The 22,682-nt window shown below is 32.2% G+C and overlaps 2 protein-coding genes across 4 annotated transcripts; one reads left to right on the top strand and one right to left on the bottom strand.

The window, feature by feature from the left end:
• Nucleotides 1–2,220: 2,220 nt before the first annotated feature.
• LOC146917765 (uncharacterized) lies at nt 2,221–5,936 on the top strand. 3 transcript variants are annotated; one of them, XM_085719542.1, is made up of 7 exons: nt 2,221–2,682; nt 2,859–3,090; nt 3,786–4,499; nt 4,669–4,755; nt 5,119–5,290; nt 5,373–5,461; nt 5,633–5,936. In XM_085719542.1, the coding sequence occupies exons 1-3, from the start codon at nt 2,483–2,485 to the stop codon at nt 4,143–4,145; spliced, it is 792 nt and encodes a 263-aa protein (XP_085575668.1). In that variant the 5' UTR covers nt 2,221–2,482; the 3' UTR covers nt 4,146–4,499; nt 4,669–4,755; nt 5,119–5,290; nt 5,373–5,461; nt 5,633–5,936. The 3 variants fall into 3 exon arrangements, with proteins under 3 accessions (XP_085575668.1, XP_085575670.1, XP_085575671.1); XM_085719544.1 differs by lacking the exon at nt 4,669–4,755; XM_085719545.1 differs by lacking the exon at nt 4,669–4,755 and having other exon boundaries at nt 5,373–5,434.
• Nucleotides 5,937–12,177: 6,241 nt separating this feature from the next.
• Nucleotides 12,178–16,639, bottom strand: LOC146917766 (CDT1-like protein a, chloroplastic). Its single transcript, XM_085716589.1, has 8 exons — nt 16,527–16,639; nt 16,233–16,438; nt 15,998–16,117; nt 15,266–15,491; nt 13,879–14,592; nt 12,967–13,168; nt 12,793–12,883; nt 12,178–12,456 (listed from the first exon to the last, which is right to left on the bottom strand). Exons 2-8 carry the CDS (start codon nt 16,400–16,402, stop codon nt 12,384–12,386), a joined length of 1,596 nt encoding a protein of 531 aa, XP_085572715.1. The 5' UTR covers nt 16,403–16,438; nt 16,527–16,639; the 3' UTR covers nt 12,178–12,383.
• Nucleotides 16,640–22,682: the final 6,043 nt, after the last annotated feature.

The following is a 22,682-nucleotide window of genomic DNA, read 5'->3' on the forward strand; positions in this document are numbered from 1 at the left end:
ATACATTAAGGATAAATCAAGCTATAAGTATACATATTTCGACTGAAACAATGAAGTGTTTGTTGTTATAACAACAACACTAAGAAATTCACATATCGCTTTTAATGGTAAAGCGTGAAGTTAATTGTGGATAGAAAATTGTCTCTCGGCACATCACATAGTTCGGTAATAATTATGATAGTTAAATCTTCTTTGTTTGATAGAAGAAAATAACAAAACTAATTAAACATAGTCGGTGCTTTAGCTGCGGTTTTTTTTCTGTGTAAAACAGGTGTCTCCGTGCACAACTTTGAAGACTAATCCCTCGAACATTGTGGGACTCAAATGAACTGCAAAATATCCCTAAGAGTTTTAATGCTACTGCATGCTCGAAGCTAGATCCAAACCCAAAACTTTGGTTAAGCTGGAAGAGACATGTGTCATCTCATATAAGCGCTCTTGGGGGTACGTTAATAGTGGTTTGTCACACAGACACCAACATGCGTATCTTTTTATTTTTTTTGTGGTGAAATATATAAAATTTAGCATGCATATCTTCAATCGTATTTTGGTGTGTGTGATTGCTTAAAACACTTATTTTTAAGGTATCAACGTTAACTTTTTAAATGACAATTGTACGTATGAACATAACTTAGTTGACATGAACAATGTTTTGTTATATACTAATACAGAAACAACGCTTGTTGTTTCTCTTAAATTCTAAGCCTAAAATTCTAAGTTCACATATTGCGTAAGCTTTTATAATAGACACGCAAAAAATATTAGGGTCTTTTTTATCCTAGAACTAAAACCAGGTCGTCATTTGACCAATATATAGTTATTAATTTTATAATTTCTTTAAATAATATTTTTAAGATACTTGTTAGCATGATCCCTGAATCTTAATCTTACGGGTTGGTGCCGTAGAGTTGTTGAGACTCAAAATTCTAAAGGAATATATAAACTACAAAACAAATCAACATAGTCCACCATTAGTCCATTATTAATATGATATGATGGTCCTTTTATATTGATATTTTTTTACACATATTTGAATTATGATTTTTTCCTGACTAAGTCTTTTTATTATGATTTAAACGCGTAGTGGAGGGACCTAAAGTTTTTCTTTTAAAGGAAGGGAGGGACCTAAAGTTGGATTACTAAAGTAGATCTATTATTGCCTTTATCATATACCATAAATAAATAATACAAAAGCTAATGATTTTGTTGTTACATATCAAAATAATGGAACAATGTTGAGGCAAAACAATAGGAGAAGAGATTAAACATAGCCGAAAGTCCTCTCTTTTTCCGTTTTCTCTTGTGAGCCGTCACAGAAACACTAGTCCTAGTTTCCTCTCCTTCATCCACCAAAGAGGGGTGATTTAGGGTCAATTTTTGACCCAAAATCACCCCTCTAACTCGTTTTTCTATTTCCCTTTTATTGAAATAAGTGATTTTCACATCTATTTCGTTTTATTTTGTGATTTTGTCGCCTTCGTGCGACGTTGGTTGTTCGTCGTCTTTGTGCGACGTTGTTTGTTTTCTTGTTTCTCTCAGGTATTTGATCATTTCAGATTGTCAGATCAGCTTCGATCCATTGCAGATCCAATCAATGACTTTGACGTCATCCACGTTGCAGATCCGGAAACAATGTTATTCCGGAGATTTAAATATAGTCATATGTGTAGGCATTTTTACTTTGCCGTTTTATGCTATTAACATGGATGTTGTGAGCTTGTTCACAGATTCATCCTTTTTGTTTTTAGCGAATTTGCATTATATCGATGTACTCTTTCAATTTGAATGAATGAACATCTTTTGTTTTGTCAAAAAAAAACATAGCCGAAAGACATATTTAGAAGCTAATTAAAATAAAGGAACATTATGGAGGTTTGACAAAATAAATGAAAAGACAAGTGAAACCAACTATTCTTTTAAACAATCAAAATAATACTCCCTCCGTCCCAAATTATATGTCGCTTTAGGGAAAAAAAATTGTCCCAAATTATATGTCGTTTTACAATACCAATACAACTTTAATGTTACTTTTCCTATTATAACATTAACTATTTATTACTTTCTCTTCTTTCAATTCTAACTTTAATGTTACTTTTACTATTTCTTAATATGTGTGAAATGCCCAAAACGTCCTGTATTGTGGGACGGAGGGAGTAGTTGCTTTCATTTGAGAATAAACAGACCCAATTCTTTATGTACATGGAAAACCATATAGAGATGTGAGATTTGAAATTCCCCATTGACGATATGAATAAATAAATATACGTCCAATCAAATTACACTTTTTTTATTTAGTGATTTCTTCTTGTTATGAATAATAAACTTTGTGCGTTTTGAAGCTGAATTTTGATGATATGATAACTGAGATGTTGATCTAACAGTGTCTTGATGGATTCTTACTTTTTTGTTGTTTAAAAACTAATTTTCATTACAATGTATACTGCTTCTTGATTTTTGTGTGTTAATCGTATACCTGGAGTAAATGCTAACAATTTTTGTTGTTTTTGCTGCAATCATTATTAATATTAATTTTGTCTCTATAGAATGGATCAAAAAGCGTGTGATGAATCTGTCAAAGATGCTTCGGATTTCAAGTGTGAGAAGATTTTCCACTCCAGAGAAGAAGACTGAGCCATTATTACCCATCAATTTCAAGGATCCACAAACCTACCTTCCAGAAAAGTATCAACCCTGATTTAATCCAACTAATTTCCTATTATAATAGAAGAAAAAAAATTTACTTCTGAATTTTTTGTAGAAAAATGTAGAGGATCCATTTCCTTTGAATCATTGATTAAGGAATTGACTGTAGTGTCTTCTTCAAAAAAGTAAGTGACTGTAGTGTGTTTTATTTTCAGAAACTTCTCATATGCTCATCTAACGGAGATGAAGTATATACTTCCCAAAGTTATAGAAATTGAAAAGGTGGTTGTTGTTGATAAGAAGAGCTTGTGTATGAAGCCGGATTTGAAGATCACCTTGGTATTTGACGTTGTAAACGATCACTCCGTCTCCGAACAGTCTGCTGATTTGGCTCTTATAGGATATTTTAATTCTAGGCTGATTAATTTCCTTGATTTGCACCCAGAGGTAACATTTTTTGATTTAGGGGGGTTACTCTTATTGATTGTATTTTCTGTATTTGAAGGAGCAATTTATGCTATCTTAACTGTTAGCTTTAAATTGGATTATTTTTTTAGATGTTGGAGTCTACATTTCTAAATCCAATCTGAGTGAGTTCTAGAACTTCATTGGTTGTGTCTGAGTTATAGATCTGAAAAGTCCAATGTAATCAATGTAATATTGTCATTTCTTGGTAACATCAAGGGATTGCAGAATTCAAGATTACTATTGTGGCGGCATCTAGGTTTTCATTCTCTACATAGTACTCTGTGCTGTGATTTGTGATTCCATATGGTAGGTAGATGGAAGCATGTTATAACTAGTTGAATATGTATTAATCATAATAATAAGCTGTTGTATGATATTTAGTTGAAAATATATTGGATCATTGATGATTATGTAAGCATCTTATACATGGTTGAAAATGCATTGATGATAATAAAAAATTATTATGAGATTTAGTTGAATTGAAAATGTTCTTGACGATTATGATTTATGAGATTTTTTGGCTACTGGTTATGCTTTACCTTTTGACAACTGCTTTTCTTTGGGTCTGGATTGGCTATATTTATTTTTGTTCTTAGAAGTATGCAAAAGAATTGATTTCATCACCTTAATTTTGATTTTAATTTTTTGTTTTTGCTTTTTGTTGTGGATATCAGGTAACTGATATTCCAGAGGCCACACTATCAGAGCTCTTTAGCCAAAGATCTTATAACTTGATTTTCAAAAATGGAACTGTAAATTTGTCAACAGAACTTTCATCAACTTCCAATGAAATTGAACTGTCACTGAACAACTTACATCTGAGTCCATCTTTGAAAAGACACTTTTCTCAGAAGAATGTTGCTAACAAGACTGAGCAAGTTCAGAGCTTTTCATCATCTGAAAACTCTCTGTCATCCCATGAATCTGACTGGCTGGATAACCAAGAATGTGAAAGCACATGGCAGAAAGAATGTACACCATTATCTGATTGTGTGAGTAATAATAATGTAGAAAGAGGCAAGCAGAAGGAATAACTGTCCACGTGTATTGAACGAAATGTTATTAATACACCTGTACATAAGATCTCCTCTCCACATTCTGTTAGCCGCGTTGAAAGCCCTGATTTGAAAATTGTTTCTTGTACGGATAGTTTGTTGACACACACTCCTGCACAGTCAGCACCTGAGAGATTGCTCGGTTCTGATGTTAAGCTTCAGAAAATGACTGCCCAAAAGTCTGGGTCGTGTTTTAAGCCTGCAAAAAGAGTGCTTGACTTTACACTCACAGAAGGCAGTGATGATTTGGATAATAGAGTATACATGTCTAAACCTAGATGAGGATGTTCTGAGGACTTCAAATCTTTTGATTCTGTTTCCCCACCTTAGGAGGTATGCGCATGCTATCTAGTTTTGGTTTTAATTTTTGACTTATCCCTAAAATAATACTTTGATAATCACTTATTATTCTATTTTGTACCTTTCAATTTATCCTTGCCGGAGAGCTTGCAAAGAAAGCAATTTATTTTCCTGACATTTAGTAGTTCATGTTAAATTCTAGAGAGGAGCTTTAGAGATAATGAACATATTGGGTGAGAAACAAGTCGAAGATTTAGAGTAAAACATCGAGGATGGGTATACAAAAATGGTAACGTTTTTATTTATAACACACTTATAATATCGTAGTTTATTCGATTCCTTAGAATAATCCTTTCTTTCTAGATTGACGATAATAAAGGGATATACTAACTGCACTTCATTCATTTTGTCTTTTCTTACTATTCTCCCATGTTCTTGCACCATTCAAATCTCGTTTAGTCATTGTTCACAAGTATGCCTGTACTCTGTGTTTATAACTGTTCATCCTTAAGCATATTCTTGATATCTAATATCCCTTGCTTCCACATTTCGCATCTGATCAACATTATTTTCCTTAACTTTTTTTTGTTGTTAAAGTAATTTTTTTCTTGTGAAAGTAATTGATTTCTTGTTAATTGGTTTCTCGATGCAGGTAGATGAGAACCTTAGTCATTCTTTTCAGAAAATCAATGTAGATCAACATTCTTTGAATGCATTGGATCACAATCCTTCATCATTGGTGGAACTGGTCAAAAGAACCTCAATCACAAAAGAGGAGCTCCTGCAAAAGATAATGATGAACTGTTTAGATTTTGTTGAGATTAGTATGTCCTAATTCTATTCATTATATGTACACGATTTCTTAGTAATAAAGAATCTATCTAACTAATCATGTCCTCCTCATAGGAAAAGCTGAAGAACAGATTGAGATCTTGGAAAAGATAGTGCCAGACTCGATTTGCAAGAAGGTGGTTTCTTCTGGAGACACTGTACTGGTGGGTCTTTTTCTATTTATGATTAGACCTTTGTGGTTTCAAAGTACGAGTCTCTTTTATGGATAGATTATCAAACTTTTTATGGCATGAGTTAGCCAAAATCTTCGTAAAGTAGCTTGTTATTTATTATTTTCTTTATGAGTTTCTTATTAAAACGTGTACCATCTGCAGCGTCAAGAATGCATTAAATTTGGACTCAGTTCTGTCAAGGGTAACCAAAGGAGAATGATAATCAATGTTAATTGTTGTGTTGCAAATGATTGCTGGTAATGCTATGCATTGAATCACAATTGTTTTGTTGGATCTTTGCATTCATATACAGCCAAGTGTGAAAAGTGCATGTTCTACATATGCTATGTAGTGTAATTTTGTAATTCCACTATTCATTTTTACTTGTCATTCTTGGAATAAAAATTTGTATCTATTTGCTTGTCGATTCTAAAATTCAACGCAATATAGACTATTGTTTTGTCAATAATACCTTTGGTATGCATTTAGGTCCACGAATTATACCAACAATTATTAACGATACTAATATTAATCGTTTAAAAAAAACACCAATATAAAGTTCAACATGAGTTGGTAATTCAATTTGCTATTAAGAAATATGCTTCCATTTTTACCTACAATATGAATAACATAAACATCTTTCCCGCTGCAAATCAGACACAGCCGAGGTATTTGTCCACTACTTTGGACACATTAAAAGTTCTATTGAGCAACTATCTGCAATCATACAAGTATTGGAATTGGAATTGACATTAATGTCCATATTGACTTGTATGCCATATGACTTGTAATCCTACCTTCCTTGTTAGGAAAATTTGAACCACTCAAATTGACAATAACTCCATCATTATTGGCATAGGAATTGGCATTAATGTCCATATTATTCAAGGGTCGTAGGCTCTTAGCCGTGTTAGTCTTTAATCAACTTTTAAACTTTAGAAAGGTGAATTCAATACTTTTCACCACTTTTCAACATCTTTATATAATACAAAAGCTTACATCTTTGAGCAAAAGTACACGTGGCATCTTCATACTCCCCATTTCATTTAATGTTTTTCCATCAACCAATCAAAATGGATCTTGACTCATTCATTTTCTATTAGCCAATTAAAATTGAATTATGACTCACTTATTTTTCACCAACCAATCAAAATTGATCATGATATGATTTTTTCCCTATATATAGACAATTTGATTTTTTATTATTTTCATCTACCTCTTCCTCCCATAAAAAATCACTGCTTTCAACCTCATTATCTTTTTGTTTTATTTTTTTTTTAATTTTTTTATTGTTTTATTGTTTATTTAACATTACTTATTGTTATGTTCCTTTTTATGTGATTTCTTAGGTTGATGTTTCTTATTCATATTCTATTTTCAATTTTCTTTTGGTGTTTATAAGTTCTTTGTTTTTGTTCGGATCTTTATTTTGGACATGGAAGTCAATCAAGAGAAAAGAAGAAATGCATCACATATAAATTAGAATATATACGAAGGATTTCTATTACCACGTTCAAATATAATCACTTTTATCCCCCTTTTGTTTTATTTTAATCCCTCAATACTCACAACTTTTTCTTGGAATTACCTAATGAATATTAGCCAAACAATTGACCTCCCTTGGATGCTCATAGGTGATTTTAATGAAACTCTTCTCCCTAGTGACCAAAAGGGCGGTATCTTCCACTATAACAGAGCTGCCCTCTTCTCTAACCTCATGAATAATTGCAACCTCCTTGACCTTACAACCACTGGCGGACATTTCACTTGGCACCGCAATAATAATGGCATTCGCATCCTCTCAAAAAAACTTGACAGAAGCATTGCAAATGTTAATTGGCGTGTTTCTTTCCCAGAAGCTTTTGTTGAGATACTTTGCAGACTCCATTCTGACCATAACCCTCTCCTTCTCCGTTTTGGTGGCCTCCCTTTAGCTAGAGGGCCTCGACCTTTTCGTTTTGAAGCAGCTTGGATCGATCATCATGAGTATGCGGACTTGGTGAAAAACTCTTGGGTGCCTCATAACAACAACATACTCACAACTTTTTCTATCTATCTATTCTTTTTTGTTTAATTTTTCTTATGTTTCTTATGTTGTTATTTTACTTTTAATATCTTGCTCTTTTATATGTTATTTTGGTTTTTGATTTATTTTTGCTACTTTATGCTTGAGATGGAAACCAGTAAATAGACAAGAAGAAATGCATCCTATTTTCAAAAAATTGATTGAATCGATAACTTTGGAGTGAAAAAGATAAGAAATACATAATAGAAAATCGATTTTATGGCACCTTTAATTTTTGTTTTTTGAGTCGAAAAGTTCCTTTTTCTTTAACTAAAAGGGAGCAAGGTGCTACCCTAAAATTTTAAGTGCATTTTCAAAAAAATAGTAAACCATACAATCATTTTTATTTTATTTCCTTCATCCTAATTAAATATTTAAATGAGTTTGTACTATTCTAATTAAAGATTATTAGATTATTATGTTTTTTAAGTGAAAAAATATTATTTTTTATTCAACGTCATATTTTTGTATCCATCATTCATTCTATTATTGAAATTAATAATCACATATGCTTTAAAACTACATTAATATTTTTATTAATTACCATATTTATAAGTGGAAAGTTGTAAAAGTCTTATAATGACAAAACTAAATGAATTTTTGATTTCTTATTAATATCTTTCAATGACCCTTTGCCCCCTAAAAAAAACATGTTTCAATGACAACCATCAAATTATTATCATTGTTTGATTTCTCAACCAATCAAATGGATTCATCAACCCATTGTCTTAATTTTTGACCAATTAGATTTAACAAAATCATGAAAGGTTTCAATCATACACATATTTTTTAACAATAAGCTAAATATAATTTTTTTTCCAAAAAATATAATTCTTATAACAAGCAAATTGTATGTTTTTCCACTCAACTTTCAACCATAACATAGCATGTTGACATGACCTTTTTTTCTTTTATTTTTCTACAAAAGATGCAAAACCTTGCAAGAATTTAATGTTATATCAATTGTCTAATTCAATGTATTTATTGGTTTGGTTTGAATGAGTTTTTCCATGATGTTATAGGTTTTTGGTACAAAATTGGATGAAGAAGAAAACAATTAATTTTTTATCGAAAAAAATAAAACAATTAATTTTTTTTCGGGAAAGAAAAAAAATCTAACAACTAATTACTAACTTTTGACATTAAAAAAGCATTTGTTTTATAGGATATCTTTTTTCTTAATTAAATATATAACTTTTAAACTATGATAATCAATAAAATCTTATGTCTTTCATTTTTAATAGTATTAAAGACATTTTGCTAATTCCCTAAAAAAAGACATTTTGCAAATTAAAAATAGAAAATAATTGACATTTTAAGGATCTACACTAACAAGTTTTTTTAAGATAAAAATAAAATTTATGGAGAAAAAAAAGTAGGGGACGTAAATCTAACCAGATAAAAAATTAGGGACATAAATCGAATCCAAAAAAAGAGCCAACACGGTCTTTTCTATTCATTCCAGTGATAGTCTTTGTCCCAATTGTTGTTTTTATCATCTTGAATTTCATTTGAAAATATTATCACATTTAATCAAATGAACTTTGTTCATTGATATGACCACATATGCTAAAATTAATTTGTGATAAAATATTTCTAAGTATACAACAATGCCTTAAACATTTGTAAAAAAATGTATTAATTTTTTTACTAAAGCCTTAAATATTATACTATATAGATTAAATTTTTTCAGCTTATTATAGAAGTTTCTTATTCATAGCACATCATTAATTATAATTTACAATTTTTTGTCTTGGACCATGAGAATTGCTACAAAAAAAATTAAGCAAATTGTTACTAATTTTTAAAAAGTTACTTTGAAATTAAACCAAGATTGTATTCCCATTTTTTATTAATATGGAATTTATATTTATATTGTTAATATATTTCATGCAGGGGAAATGATAAATAGTACGGCTAAAGTGACTACGAAATTTCACGAACTAGCGAATTCTGCATTCTTTTGTTCCTTAAACAACTGTTTTGCTAATACAATCACCTTTATTGAGCTCTTCCATATCAATCTTGTCGGTTTCTCTCAAGCTACCACATGTTTTTAATTGATTTTTCGAAGCCAGCTTTATAACATATATGATGAAATTGATTTCTAAAATCTCATCTTCCAAATTTTGTTGACTTCACTGTTAGTGGGGTTAGGTATAAGTATTATTGATGATATCTCTTTAAGGTTGTTTTGTTTTTTATGTTTAATTTAATCTACTTAATTTAAAGAATAAAAAATAAGAAGTGAAGCTACTTTAGTGATGTCAATTTGTCTTCCGTGAAATTTCGTATCAAAGACATCCGTACTATTTAGCAGCTCTCTTCATGCAGTGACCTTTAACCACATAAATATGATTAACATCGGTATTCAATTGAAATTAAATTTAAATTATAAACATTTGTGAAGTAATTAATTTTTTACCTCTCAAAATAGGAATTTTTTTCTTTGTGAAAAAAAATATTTTTGTTGTAAAGGACTCTTTGTATACCGGAGTTTGATCTAAAGATTGTTCTACTGAAAAATCAAACTCGGGTTTCCTGATTAATTTGGAACTCACTAACCACTTGAGTTCAATCACATTACAATCAATGCTTTTTTAGTAAAAATATTTCAAATAATTCTAATTTCATAATTCATATTAATGCTCAAATAAATTTTACGGTCCTATAATTGCAACTCGGTTGGAAGCTCCATTTGATATTGATATGCATGTGTCAATGTTCAAACTTATACCCCTCATTGTGTGAATTTAACCGCTGGAGTACTTGAGAAACAAAATACTAAATATCTCATGAGTATATTTTTCTAATTGCTCTAATTAATATAAATGGAAAGGATATTCTCTCCAAAAAAAAATGGAAATGATATATTATAAAAACCATTTTTAAATATGAATGTCATGAGTGTTGTATGTTTTAGGAGTTTATGAAAATAGAAAGAAAATGCTAATACCAATATTGAATAAATAAATGTTAATTTTTTTAGAGGATAAATAAATGTTGATTAGTAATTGTTGTAGATTCAAACAAAATCACCACGATGTTAAATTAAAAAATTAATTAAATAAAACAAGAAATTTTGTTCATGTGGTCAATTAGCTCCATCAACGACGAATTATTATGGAGAACATGAGTTTGATTCTAGGTGGAACAGTTAATGGTCAAACTTTACTAACCTCCCGACTTAACTTAAGATTACTAGGACCCCTTTAGCTTTAAAGCCATAGGGCTAACACCATAATAAACAGTGGTGGGCCTAATAGAGAATAATGTTTATGAAGCGACTCTCTTCACTTTTATACAGATCTAATTAAATAAATTATTTTAAAATAAATAAGTGTTGTTGGAATATAACAATATAGTTGTTTGTGGAACTCATTTGTTGAAGAAATTACATTCTTATTAAGTATTATTATTAAAAGATAAATGAGTAATGTGTATAAGCGACTCATTCAAAATCTCAAATTGGCGGGAGCTTTTATTAATACAAATTGAATTCATGTTTCATTTAAAATTAATGTTTGAAAGAATGAATTATGAATTATTTGAAAGAAATACATGACATCTAAAAACTTAAAAAAAAAAAAAAGGTTAAATATGTGATTCGTCCCTGCAAATAGGGCTCGCTTAAAATTTCATCCCTGCAATCGCTAATCCTTTTTTTTTGCCCCTGCAAAGTTTAATCAGTTAAAAATTCGTCCCTTGACCCAGTTAATGACTGCACGTCATCAAAATTACCATAATGGCATGGGAATTGACCAAAATACCCCTGGGCTATTTTTTTTCCTTCATAAAATATTTTTTTTCAAAATTTTGAAAATTCTTTTTTAAATTAAAAAAATCTGAAAAAATAATTAAAAGTCAAAAAAAATTTCAGAAAAAAACTGTTAAAATTAAAACTGAAAAATTTTCGGGAAAAAATCGTAAAAAAAATTCGGGAAAAAACTGAATTTTTTTTGAAGGAAAAAAACAAAAAAAAAGCCAGGGGTATTTTCGTCAATTCTCATGCCATTTTGTTAATTTGATGACGTGGTAGTCATTAACTGGGTCAAAGGACGAATTTTTAACTGATTAAACTGTGCATGGGCAAAAAAAAAGGATTAACGATTGCAGAGACGAAATTTTAAGTGAGCCCTATTTGCAGGGACGAATCACATATTAAACCCAAAAAAAAATAGTTCATAATTTTCTTACTACCGGGGATCATACATTTAGTCTAATCATCACTTTAGACTAAAAGAAACCACATAAGTGATATTGACACCACATCTTCACCCTAAATCTTACGACATTAGAAATATTATGTTGCTCAATATCTACTCTTGAATTCTAGCCCGTGCTTGGCACGGGTATCCATACTAGTATTATTTCTATTTCGATAGCTCATGCATTATTATGCACACTCTCATAAGGAAATCAAGATAATTCTACTCGTGTCTTTCATTTTATATTAATAGTAGTGAATACACCAATTCTTAATGAGGTTAATTTAATTTGTCAAAAAATGTTCATTTAATAAAATTACTATTTACTTTTTATAAAATAAAAAATAAAAAATTACTATCCCTTTTATCATTTAATACACTACTGACTGAGACAGAAATGAACCAAAAAAGAAACTGAGACAGAGAATACAACATGTGGAACTAAAAAGCTTAAGAACAATTTATAAAACCTATTCTTACAATCCCTTATGTGCCAGCCAAGATATTCACTATAGCTGGTTGTTGTAACCAAAACAGTGAGTGCAAAAATCCAACCAACAATTACCAAGCAATGCAGAGCATTACCAACAATCATTTGCAACAACGCAAATAACACTCCCTATCGCTCAACAAAAGCCTTTCACTCATCTCCTTTGTTCGCATTGCTGAGAAGCCTCGATCGAACTGAGTCCAAATCTGACGCATTCTTGACACTGCAAATATAACAGGTTTTATAAACTACAAGCATAAGAACACAAATAAAATTAATAGTTTGAAGTCAACACCAGAGGATTTTGGCTCACAACAACACTAACCAATTTTTTTTGAGGGAAACAACACTAACCAATAACAAAAGTTCTGCTATTCCATCAAACTGCTAAGTTCTATTATTCCATTATATCCATGACATATGTAAAATTATGATTTTTAATAGCCCATAGAAGGCTGAAATTTCATGTTAAGTCAGACACAAATTTTCACATCTCTAAAAGAGACTGATACTCTAAAAGAACAAAGGTTTCATCAGTGAAAAAAAGAAAGAGACCCACCAGTACATAGTGTCTCCAGAAGAAACCAACTTCTTGCAAAGCCAGTCTGGCACAGTCTTTTCCAAAATCTCAATCTGTTCTTCAGCTTCCCCTATTGGCAGGACAAGATTAGTTAGCTAGAAAGTTTATTACAAAGAAAACGTGTACATTATAATAAATAGAATTAGAACATACTAATCTCAACAAAATCTAAACAGTTCATCATTATCTTTTGCAAGAGCTCCTCTTTTGTGATTGAAGTTGTTTTGACAGAGCCAAATATAGAGTCAATCACATTAACCAGTTCCACCAATGATGAAGGATTGTTATCCGATGCATCCAAACAATGTTGATCTACATTGATTTTCTGAAAAGAATGACCAAGGTTTTCATCTACCTGCATCGAGAAAGCAATTTACAAGAAATCGATTACTTTCACGAGAGAAAAATTACCTTAACAATTCCCTCAAAAAAAAAAAACTTTAACAATAAAAAAAATTAAGGAAAATAATGTTAATCAGATGCAAAGTGTGGAAGTAAGGGATATTAGATATCAAGAATATGCTTAAGTAAACACAGAGCACAAGCATATACTTCTGAACTGTGAATAAACAAGAGATACAAATGGAGCAAGAACATGGGAGAATAGTATATCCCTTTTTTGTCGTCAATCTAGAAAAAGGATTATTCTAAAAATTTAAATCATCTCCACTATAAAACTATTAAACTATTTGACACGGCCAATCTAAGATATCGACTAAACTACGATATTATAAGTGTGTTATAAATAAAAACATTACTGTTTTTGTATAACCATCCTCGATGTTTTACTCTAAATCTTGGACTTGTTTCTCACCCAATATGTTCATTATCTTATAACAATCTCTAAAGCTCCTCTTTTTCATCCATGAATATATGATGAGTACCCCACTTACTAGTTAGAATTTAACATGAACTACTAAATATTAGGAAAATAAATAGCTTTCTTTGCAAGCTCTCTGGCAAGGATAGATTGAAAGGTACAAAATAGAATAATAATTGAGTAGCAAAGTATGATTTTAGGGATAAGTCAAAAATTAAAACCAAAACTTGATAGCAGGCGCATACCTCCTGAGGTGGGGAAACAGAATCAAAAGGTTTGAACTCCTCAGAACATCCTCTGCTAGGTTTAGACATGTATACTCTACTATCCAAATCATCGCTGCATTCTGTGAGTGTAAAGTCGAGCACTCTTTTTGCAGGCTTAAAACACGACCCAGAATTTTGGGCAGTCATTTTCTGAAGCTTAACATCAGAACCAAGCAACAATCTCTCAGGTTCTGACTGTGCAGGAGTGTGTGTCAACAAACTATCCGTACAAGAAACAATTTTCAAGTCAGGGCTTTCAATGCAGCTAACGGAATGTGGAGGGGAGATCTTATGTACCGGTGTATTAATAACATTTCGTTGAATACACATGGACATTGATTCCTCCTGCTTGCATCTTTCTACATTATTACTCACACAATCAGATAATGGTGGACATTCTTTCTGCCATGTGCATTCACTTTCTTGCTTATCCAGCCAGTCAGATTCATGGGATGACAGTGAGTTTTCAGATGATGAAAAGCTCTGAACTTGCTCAGTCTCGTTAGCAACATTCTTCTGAGAAAAGTGTCTTTTAAAAGATGGACTCAGATGTAAGTTGTTCAGTGACAGTTCAAGTTCATTGGAAGTTGATGAAAGTTCTGTTGACAAATTTACGGTTCCATCTTTGAAAATCAAGTTATAAGGTCTTTGGCTAAAGGGCTCTGGTAGCGTGGCCTCTGGAATATCAATCCCCTGATATCCACAACAAAAAGCAAAAACAAAAAATTAAAATCAAAATTAAGGTGATGAAATCAATTATTCGCATACTTCTAAGAACAAAAATACAGCTGATCCAGACCCAAAGAAAAGCAGTTGTCAAAAGGTAAGCATAACCAGTAGCCAAAAAATCTCATAAATCATAATCATCAGCAACATTTTCAATTCAACTAAATCTCATATAACATGCTTACATAATCAACAATGATCCAATATATTTTCAACTAAATATCATACAACACCTTATTATTATCATTAGTACATATTCAACTAGTTATAACATGCTTCTGTCTACCTACCATCTAAAATCACAAATCACAGCAGAGTACTATGCAGAGAATGAAAACCTAAATGCCACCACAACAGTAGTAATCTTGAATTCTGCAATCCCTTGACTATGTTACCAAAAAATGACAGTATTACATCCATTACATAGGACTTTTCAGATTCTAGACACAACCAATGAAGTTCTAGAACTCACTAAGATTGGATTTAGAAATGTGGACTCCGACATCTAAAATAATAATCCAAATCAAAGCTAACAGTCAAACAAGGTCCCATATATCACTGTTAAGATAGCGTAAATTGATCCTTCAAATACAGAAAATACAATCAATAAGAGTAACACCCCTAAATCAAAAAATGTTACCTCAGGATGCAGATTAAAGAAATTAATCAGCCTGGAATTAAAATATCGTATCAGAGCCAAATCAGCAGACTGTTCAGAGTGATCTTCTACAACGTCAAATACCAAGGTGATCTTCAAATCTGGCTTCATACACAAGCTTTTCTTATCAACAACCACCACCTTTTCAATTTCTATACCTTTGGGAAGTATATACTTCATCTGCGCTAGATGAGCATAAGAGAAGTTTCTGAAAATAAAACACATCACAGTCACTTCCTTAATCAATCAAAGGAAATGGATCTTCTACAATTAAAACTTTGACTACATATAGTGAACTTTAGTGAAACCAATCACAGATCTCAGAAAATAGCAGTTCGTTCAAATTTCGCTACACTGCAGTACTATAGCATTAGCCTCTATATGACAACACCTTGAACTAAATCACATATCATGGAAAAATAGCAGTTTGTTAAAATTCTATTACGGTATAGTGCCGCGCTATATACACTAATTGACAATTCTGACACACTTATACACAAACTCATACACACATACACCTTTGTAGTTTGTAGCACCAATAATTCTAATTGAACGTGTGTCCAGTGTCCGACAAATATGATTACATTCGATTATGTCATTTTTTCAAATAATTATTGGCGTCAACATGTGAGTGTCAGTGGTGTGTCTGTGTCAGTATTTCATAGATATACACCTATAAAGATTATTTTAATTAGAGGGAAACAAAACAATTACCTCTTAGCAAGAACTTCAACCTTGTTGCAAATATTTAGAAAAGTTGAAGACTTTTTACGCAGATGCAACAATCTAAGTGCACAACTCATACCACTAAACAAATCAGCAACATTCTTGTACCTGCATAAAAAAAAAATCAAAAATTTCATTTTTTTTCCTTCTGCTAAACGTTCAAAAATCAAAAAAAAAAATCTATGAAAATTGGAAAAATGTTGAATTAAATTAGGGTTCATACTTTTCTGGAAGCTGGGTATTTGAATCTTTGAAATTGGAGGCTAATAATGGTTCAGTCTTCTTCTCTGGAGTGGGACATGCAATTGATTTATCAACTATGTGGAGAATCTTCTTCTCGGACTTGAAATCTGAAGAATCTTTAACTGATTTATCGCATGCTTTTGGATCCATTCTTCAGCAACAAAATTGAGAATGATGCAGAAAAAACTGTGAAAAGGGATTGAAATTATGAGGGTGAGAATTGAAATTGGAGAAGAGATTGAAGGAAATTGTGGTTTTGAGAAAGAGCGGTTACCTGAGTTGAAACCCTAGATGAGGTTGATAGGTAGACGAGGGAAAATTTGTGTATTCAAAATATCTATGTTCTATGGGATTTTATATTCGTTGACAAAGAGGATTTTATAGAAATCTATAAAAGTAGAATCAACAAATAGCCAATTTATTAGGTTGAAATTTTGAATTGTACACGTCAATTTTTGTTGATTTAAGTTTTTTTTTGTTTTGTATATAGAATTGGAGCGAGTAATTCCCGTCCCGTGAGTTTAGCACAGTTGATAGGGATATTACATATTATATGCAGAGATTGGAATTCGAACCCCATACACCCCACTTCTTCACAATTAAATTATGAAAGCTCTAGCCACAAGACTACTTGACCGAAAAAAAGAATTGGAGGGAGTAATTTTTGTTAATGATATATTTTTATCCTTACAAAATTTTCATAAATATTGTAATATCTCGCCTGTCAGTGTCGGAATACTACCGTCGATCGCGCCATAGGATTAATAAAAAGGAAAGTAAGTTTATGGAGAATATTTTTAAGTGATGACAGTCAGATACGGGCTAAGCCTCAGAGTCGTATTTAAAACGCTTAAGACAAGGGGTATTTTGGTAATTTCATGTCAAGGGAGTATTTAATTAATTTGGGGCCAAAAATATCTCATTTCACTCATTCTTTCTCTCTCTAAGCTTGGCAAAACTTTCTCTCCTCCTTCTCTCTTCATTCTCACGCCATTCTTTCCTCCTTCCTTCCACAAATCTTTCCAAAGCTTCTTCCTTTCATGGCAAGCTTCTAAGTTAAGTTCCCTCATGATCTTTTGAGCTTAATAAGACTTAGATTTTGTTTTATCCCTCTCTATTTCTCCTCTCAAGAAAAGATTCAACCTAGGGTTTGGTCTTGAACTAGAAGATAGGGATTTAGATTGATTAGAGGTTTTGGTGGTTGATTGAATCAAGGAGCTAGGGTTTATTATTGGATAAGTGGAAGCTTGAGTTGGTTAGGTTATGGCTTCAAGTTTGATTTAAGAATGGTTTTTCTATGGTCAAGAACAAAGGTGTCTTAGTTTGCAAGAAGGATTATCAAAATGGAAGTGGTTTGAACAAAGGGAGTAAAAGGATCAAGCTAGGGTTGGAAGATGGAAAGTGGTGATTGATGCTTGTAAGCTTGGGGATCAAATGCAAATCATTAGGTGAGTTCCTTAGATAGCTTACCACCCTTGGTTTATGTGTTTCATTCAAGTAAGAAAACTATATGAATTCTAGGATTTTAAGTGTAAGTTAGTTGCCCCTTTTCTTGCCATGCTTGCTATACTTGTATGTACTTGTTCCATGACTGTTTTTATAGGTTTCTAATGATCCTAAGGGTCATATAGCACTTGGAGATGCTTGGTTTGAGGTTTTTAAGTCAAAAATATCAATTTTGAAGTTGCTGGACTGTCACAGCTCGCCACGGCGAGTAAACTGCTCGCAAGGCGAGCTAGAAGGTCGAACAGGGGGTCCTGCTCGCCCCCAACTCGCCATGGCGAGTAAGAGCTCGCCTCCCCAGTAATTTTACTCGCCTAGGCGAGCAACACAGTGGGGGAACCCATTGTTTTGTTCGCCTCAGGTCGTTTCGGCATTTCGCGAGCGGTTTTTCTTGTGCAGTCTTTTTAAGAGAAATAAACCCCTCAAACCAAGATCCTAATTGTTAAACTTTGAAAGGAGATTTCTTTATAATGAAATGAGTATGTGACAAGTATGGTGAAGCATGGTAAATGAGAATTTTATGTTTGAATCGGGTAGCAAGCAAATCATTAAGCAAAGGAAAACTAGAACCTCGACATAGTCGTCGAGAACTAGCAAGTTAGTATGAATTCCTAGAATGATAGGATGCGAATTATATATTCGCACATGAACAAGAATAAGTTAGTAAGCATGATAAGTGTGGGTTGATTAGTCAATCACTCCACCATGATTAGGTATGTATATGAACAAGTAAGAGTTTACCACTAATCGGTTCGATTAAGGTTCCGAGGTAAACGATCAAGTATGTACATGTTTAATTTCTGTATACGACAAGACCATGACTAATAAGTAGGTGGCATGTCTCTTGCTATCCACATCAGGGGGATACAAGAGGTTCTCGATCTAAGGGGAACGATTCAAGCCGTAAGGGACCCGCATGTCACTGAAATAAGCAAGACGTAGGTGCTCGTGTCTCTTGTTATCCACGCTAGGGGGATACGGGAGGTTCTCGACCTAAGGGGAACGGTTTAAGCCGCAAGGGACCCGCACGACACCGAGGGAGTCCGATGTACGTACATCGGTCATGTATGGGATTGTTCTCGGGGTTACTCCACCCGGGACTATCCGTAAAATGAACCAAGATAATAATGTTTGTTCAACGCTAACATAATGAATAATGAACTTAGACGCGATTATGTATGATATGTTTATGATCATGTATGTTTATGTTAAGTACAAGTTATGATTAGGACAAGTAAAGAATGTGAAGCCGATGACGTTCTTAGGTTTCCCTAATCGTCCGGCTTAGGATGGTGTCATGAATATGTTACTCGAAGACCTCGATGCGTTTACCGTATCTTGGCATAGTGGTCTTAGGTTCCCTTGACCGCCATGACATGTATGATAGTAAGCCTATAACAAGTAAGATGAATTATGACGGCCCTAGTATGCACCACCGTCTAAGCATGCCAGTCCCCACACACGTATAATCAACCGTCAGGTTGTAAATTAGACACGTGGTGACCGTAGGTTTTTCCCCGTGGTTGCCTATAGCCTAGGATTAGGTGGAACTCACTGAGACATTATGTCTCATCCCAATCCTTATTTTGTTTCAGATATCAGGTTGGTTTAGCAAGCTAGTAGCCGAATGGATGATGCGACAAGTGTTCGTTTGTACCGCTGCAGGATGTATAGATATTCAAGGTTGCATATAGTATATTTATTAAGAGTTGAGTAGTATTTATGTTGTACAAACACGTTTGTTGTATAAAATTATTCATTCGAAGTTTTAATGTTGTAAATTTTTAATGTATCCAATACTAAACTAACGCACATGCTAGACTTTCTAGATACGTCTAGTATGGGTGTTACAAATATAGTCTTGGTTTTCGTTGTTAAGTCAATATTTGTTTTAGATTGATTTTATTTAGAGATGTTAAGAACATTATAAAAAACATCATCAGAAAAAAATGCTCATAATTTAATTATTAAGTAAAGTTTTTTTTTATCAGGTTAGAGCATAATAAAATTATCAAGAAAGAGAATATGTGATTTCTCAACTATACTCTAATATAGTGTCAAGTGTAACGCCCTCCTTTTTATTTAATTAGTTTTAGAATATATTTATATATTTATATGATGTATATGAGAGATATATGATTTGTTGAGATTAGATGTCTTTTTATAATTTAGTTAGTATATTTTGTTGAGCGATATTTTGTTATGTTATATGTTGGTATTTACTAGCATAATATATTTGTTAATTGTTATAGATATATATTTGTTATTTGGTGTATTATTATATATTTAGTAGAGAAATATTATTTATTAGAATACGAGGATTATTAGTGTGAGTAAAATTGGAGGTTAGAATAGAAAGAAGAATAAGTTGTTGGGCATAAATAGATTTGGGAAGAATATTTTAGTATTATAAATAGAGAAGCTTAAGTTAGAAAGAGTTTACCAAAAACCGCTTTTTGGAAAAGAGGAGAACAAGAAAGAAGAGAAGAGAAGAGAAAAGTCAAGAGAAGAGGAGAAGACCTTAGGAAAGAAGAACGCTGCTGCTGATTCAGGAATTAATCTAAGGTGAGGGTGAGACTATCTTGCATTAATATTAAGTTGTTAAATCATTAGATTACATCTAACAAGTTGGGGAGAGTTTGTGAGAATTTGAGAATTAGGGTTTTGAGAGAGATTCGATGATTAGATGATGAAAACTTGTTGAATTGATGTAGAAATTGTGTACAGACCTTAGATAATTCATAGGATGATTATTGGAAGTAGTTTTGAGGTTAGCACCATGAGATTAGGTAAAACTTGAAGAAAATCTGCAATCTGCCCGAATTTTGATATTAAAACTGGTATTGATCGGTGCGGAATTGGTCTTAGGTGTAAACACGAAAGTTGTAGGTATGGATGTTAGCTTTCTAATGTCGTTGGTCTCACGTCAAAACGATTTATAGAACTTGAGTTATGGTCAAATTACTGCACGTATGTCACAGTGAATTTTTATGGACTTTCAGCACAACTTTTCCGAATTTAAAATGAAAACTGGTATTGATCGGTACAGAATTGGTCTTAGACGTAAACATGAAAGTTTTAGATAATTTTGTTAGCTTTCTAGTGGCTTTGGTTTGACATGAAAATGATGTTTGGTCTTTGAGTTATGATGAAAATACTACAGGGAGGTCTTAGCAAAATTCTACGGTGACAGCATTATCTGTTTCATGTTTTTGCGTTTTGTTCTTATGTTTCTGTTTTGAATTGATCTTTGTTGTAAACATGAAAGTTGTTGATATTTGTGATATATTTGCAGTAGCTTTGGTTTGACATGAAAATATGTTGTGGATAATTTATTATGTTTTTACAAAGATACATAGTGAATTATTGTCGATGTTTAAATACGGTGTTATACGAAGTTGTTTATACAAAAATATGTTGTTTATTATCATTTGATATTGTTATATTATGATATGACATGAATTATTTATGTGATCCATATGTTGTCAAGATGTTAAGATGTTAAGACGTTAAGATGATAAGAGTTGTTAAGTCGTCAAGTCGTTATGAAGTCATCAAGTTGTTAAGATGTTATGTTATCAAGATGTTAGGATGTCATAGATGTTCATGAAGTTGTCTAAGTTGTACGAAAGTTATGTCGTTGCATTAGAGTTGTGTCGTTGCATAGTCAGAGATGGGGGCTCAATGCCCGACAGGTCCTTTATGACCTTAGAGATGGGGGCTCAATGCCCGACATGTCCTTTATGACCTTAGAGATGGGGGCTCAATGCCCGACAGGTCCTTTATGACCTTAGAGAAGAGGGCTTGATGCCCTGGTGGTACCACATGCATAATGAAGATGTCTAAGATGATTTAAGATGATTTGAGAAGTAGAAGTTGCATAGTCGAGTCGAAGTTGTTAAGATGTTGAGATGTCAAGTTGTCAAGTTGTTAAGATGTCAAGTTGATAAGTTATTAATGAAGTGCTATGATGAATGAAGACGAATGATTTATGATAAGATGTTACGTGAGTTATAATTATGTTGATATATGAAGTTGATTACGAATTTGATTATGAAGTTGTTTTCGGTAATGCTATGTTTTGATAATCATACTTATGTGAAATTACATGATGATTCTTCTGATTATATTTGATATTAGGTGTTGATGCTTATAAATAATGTTTGATGAAATGTGGTGACGTTTGTGATTAATATTGATGCTATGTGATGATTGTTGGAGACTATTATTTGATGTTATATGATGATGTTAAGATTAGTAATTGATAATATATGAAGATGTTTATGATTAGTATTAAGATAGTTTTACGACCAATATAAGAAGATAATGACACTAGTTAAGGAAGTTTAAGTTGTTAGATATGATTAATGAATTATAAGATGTTTAAGTTGTTGAATGTACTTTATATGATTTATATGCTTAATATTAATGTTTGAGAAATCTCACCCCTCTGCTTGGATTATATGAACAAGACTTGAGATTTTTATGATGAGGCCTGCGTGCCAAAGACTTTTTATGTTGAATGAACTAATTCCGCTGCGAAGTTTTGAATTACTTATGTTAAATGATTTTGAAGAATAAATTGCTATTTATTCAGTTTATGAATTTTTAAGAAGTGTAGCATTCCGTTAAAGTAGAATTACTCTGATTTTTAATTATGAAATTTTTACGTTGGGAAAACGGGGTGTTACATCAAGTGTTCATATATAATTAAAGAAATGTAGAAAAAATTGGAGGGCATAGACTTAACCTAGTAAAAACACATGAATGTGCAAGACAACTCAAACTGGCATTACAAACATTTTAAGTCACGCATATGAGCCAACCTCCAAAGGTTAATCCTAAATAAACAAAGGCCAACTATCTGGTGTATGAACCAATCATCAACACAAAATAGTCCACGAACCAACAACTCCCTACAATGAGG

The sequence above is a fragment of the Medicago sativa genome, chromosome 6, assembly GCF_051527215.1.
Source record: "Medicago sativa cultivar Bolivia chromosome 6, Bolivia_mono, whole genome shotgun sequence".
Lineage (NCBI taxonomy): Eukaryota > Viridiplantae > Streptophyta > Magnoliopsida > Fabales > Fabaceae > Medicago > Medicago sativa.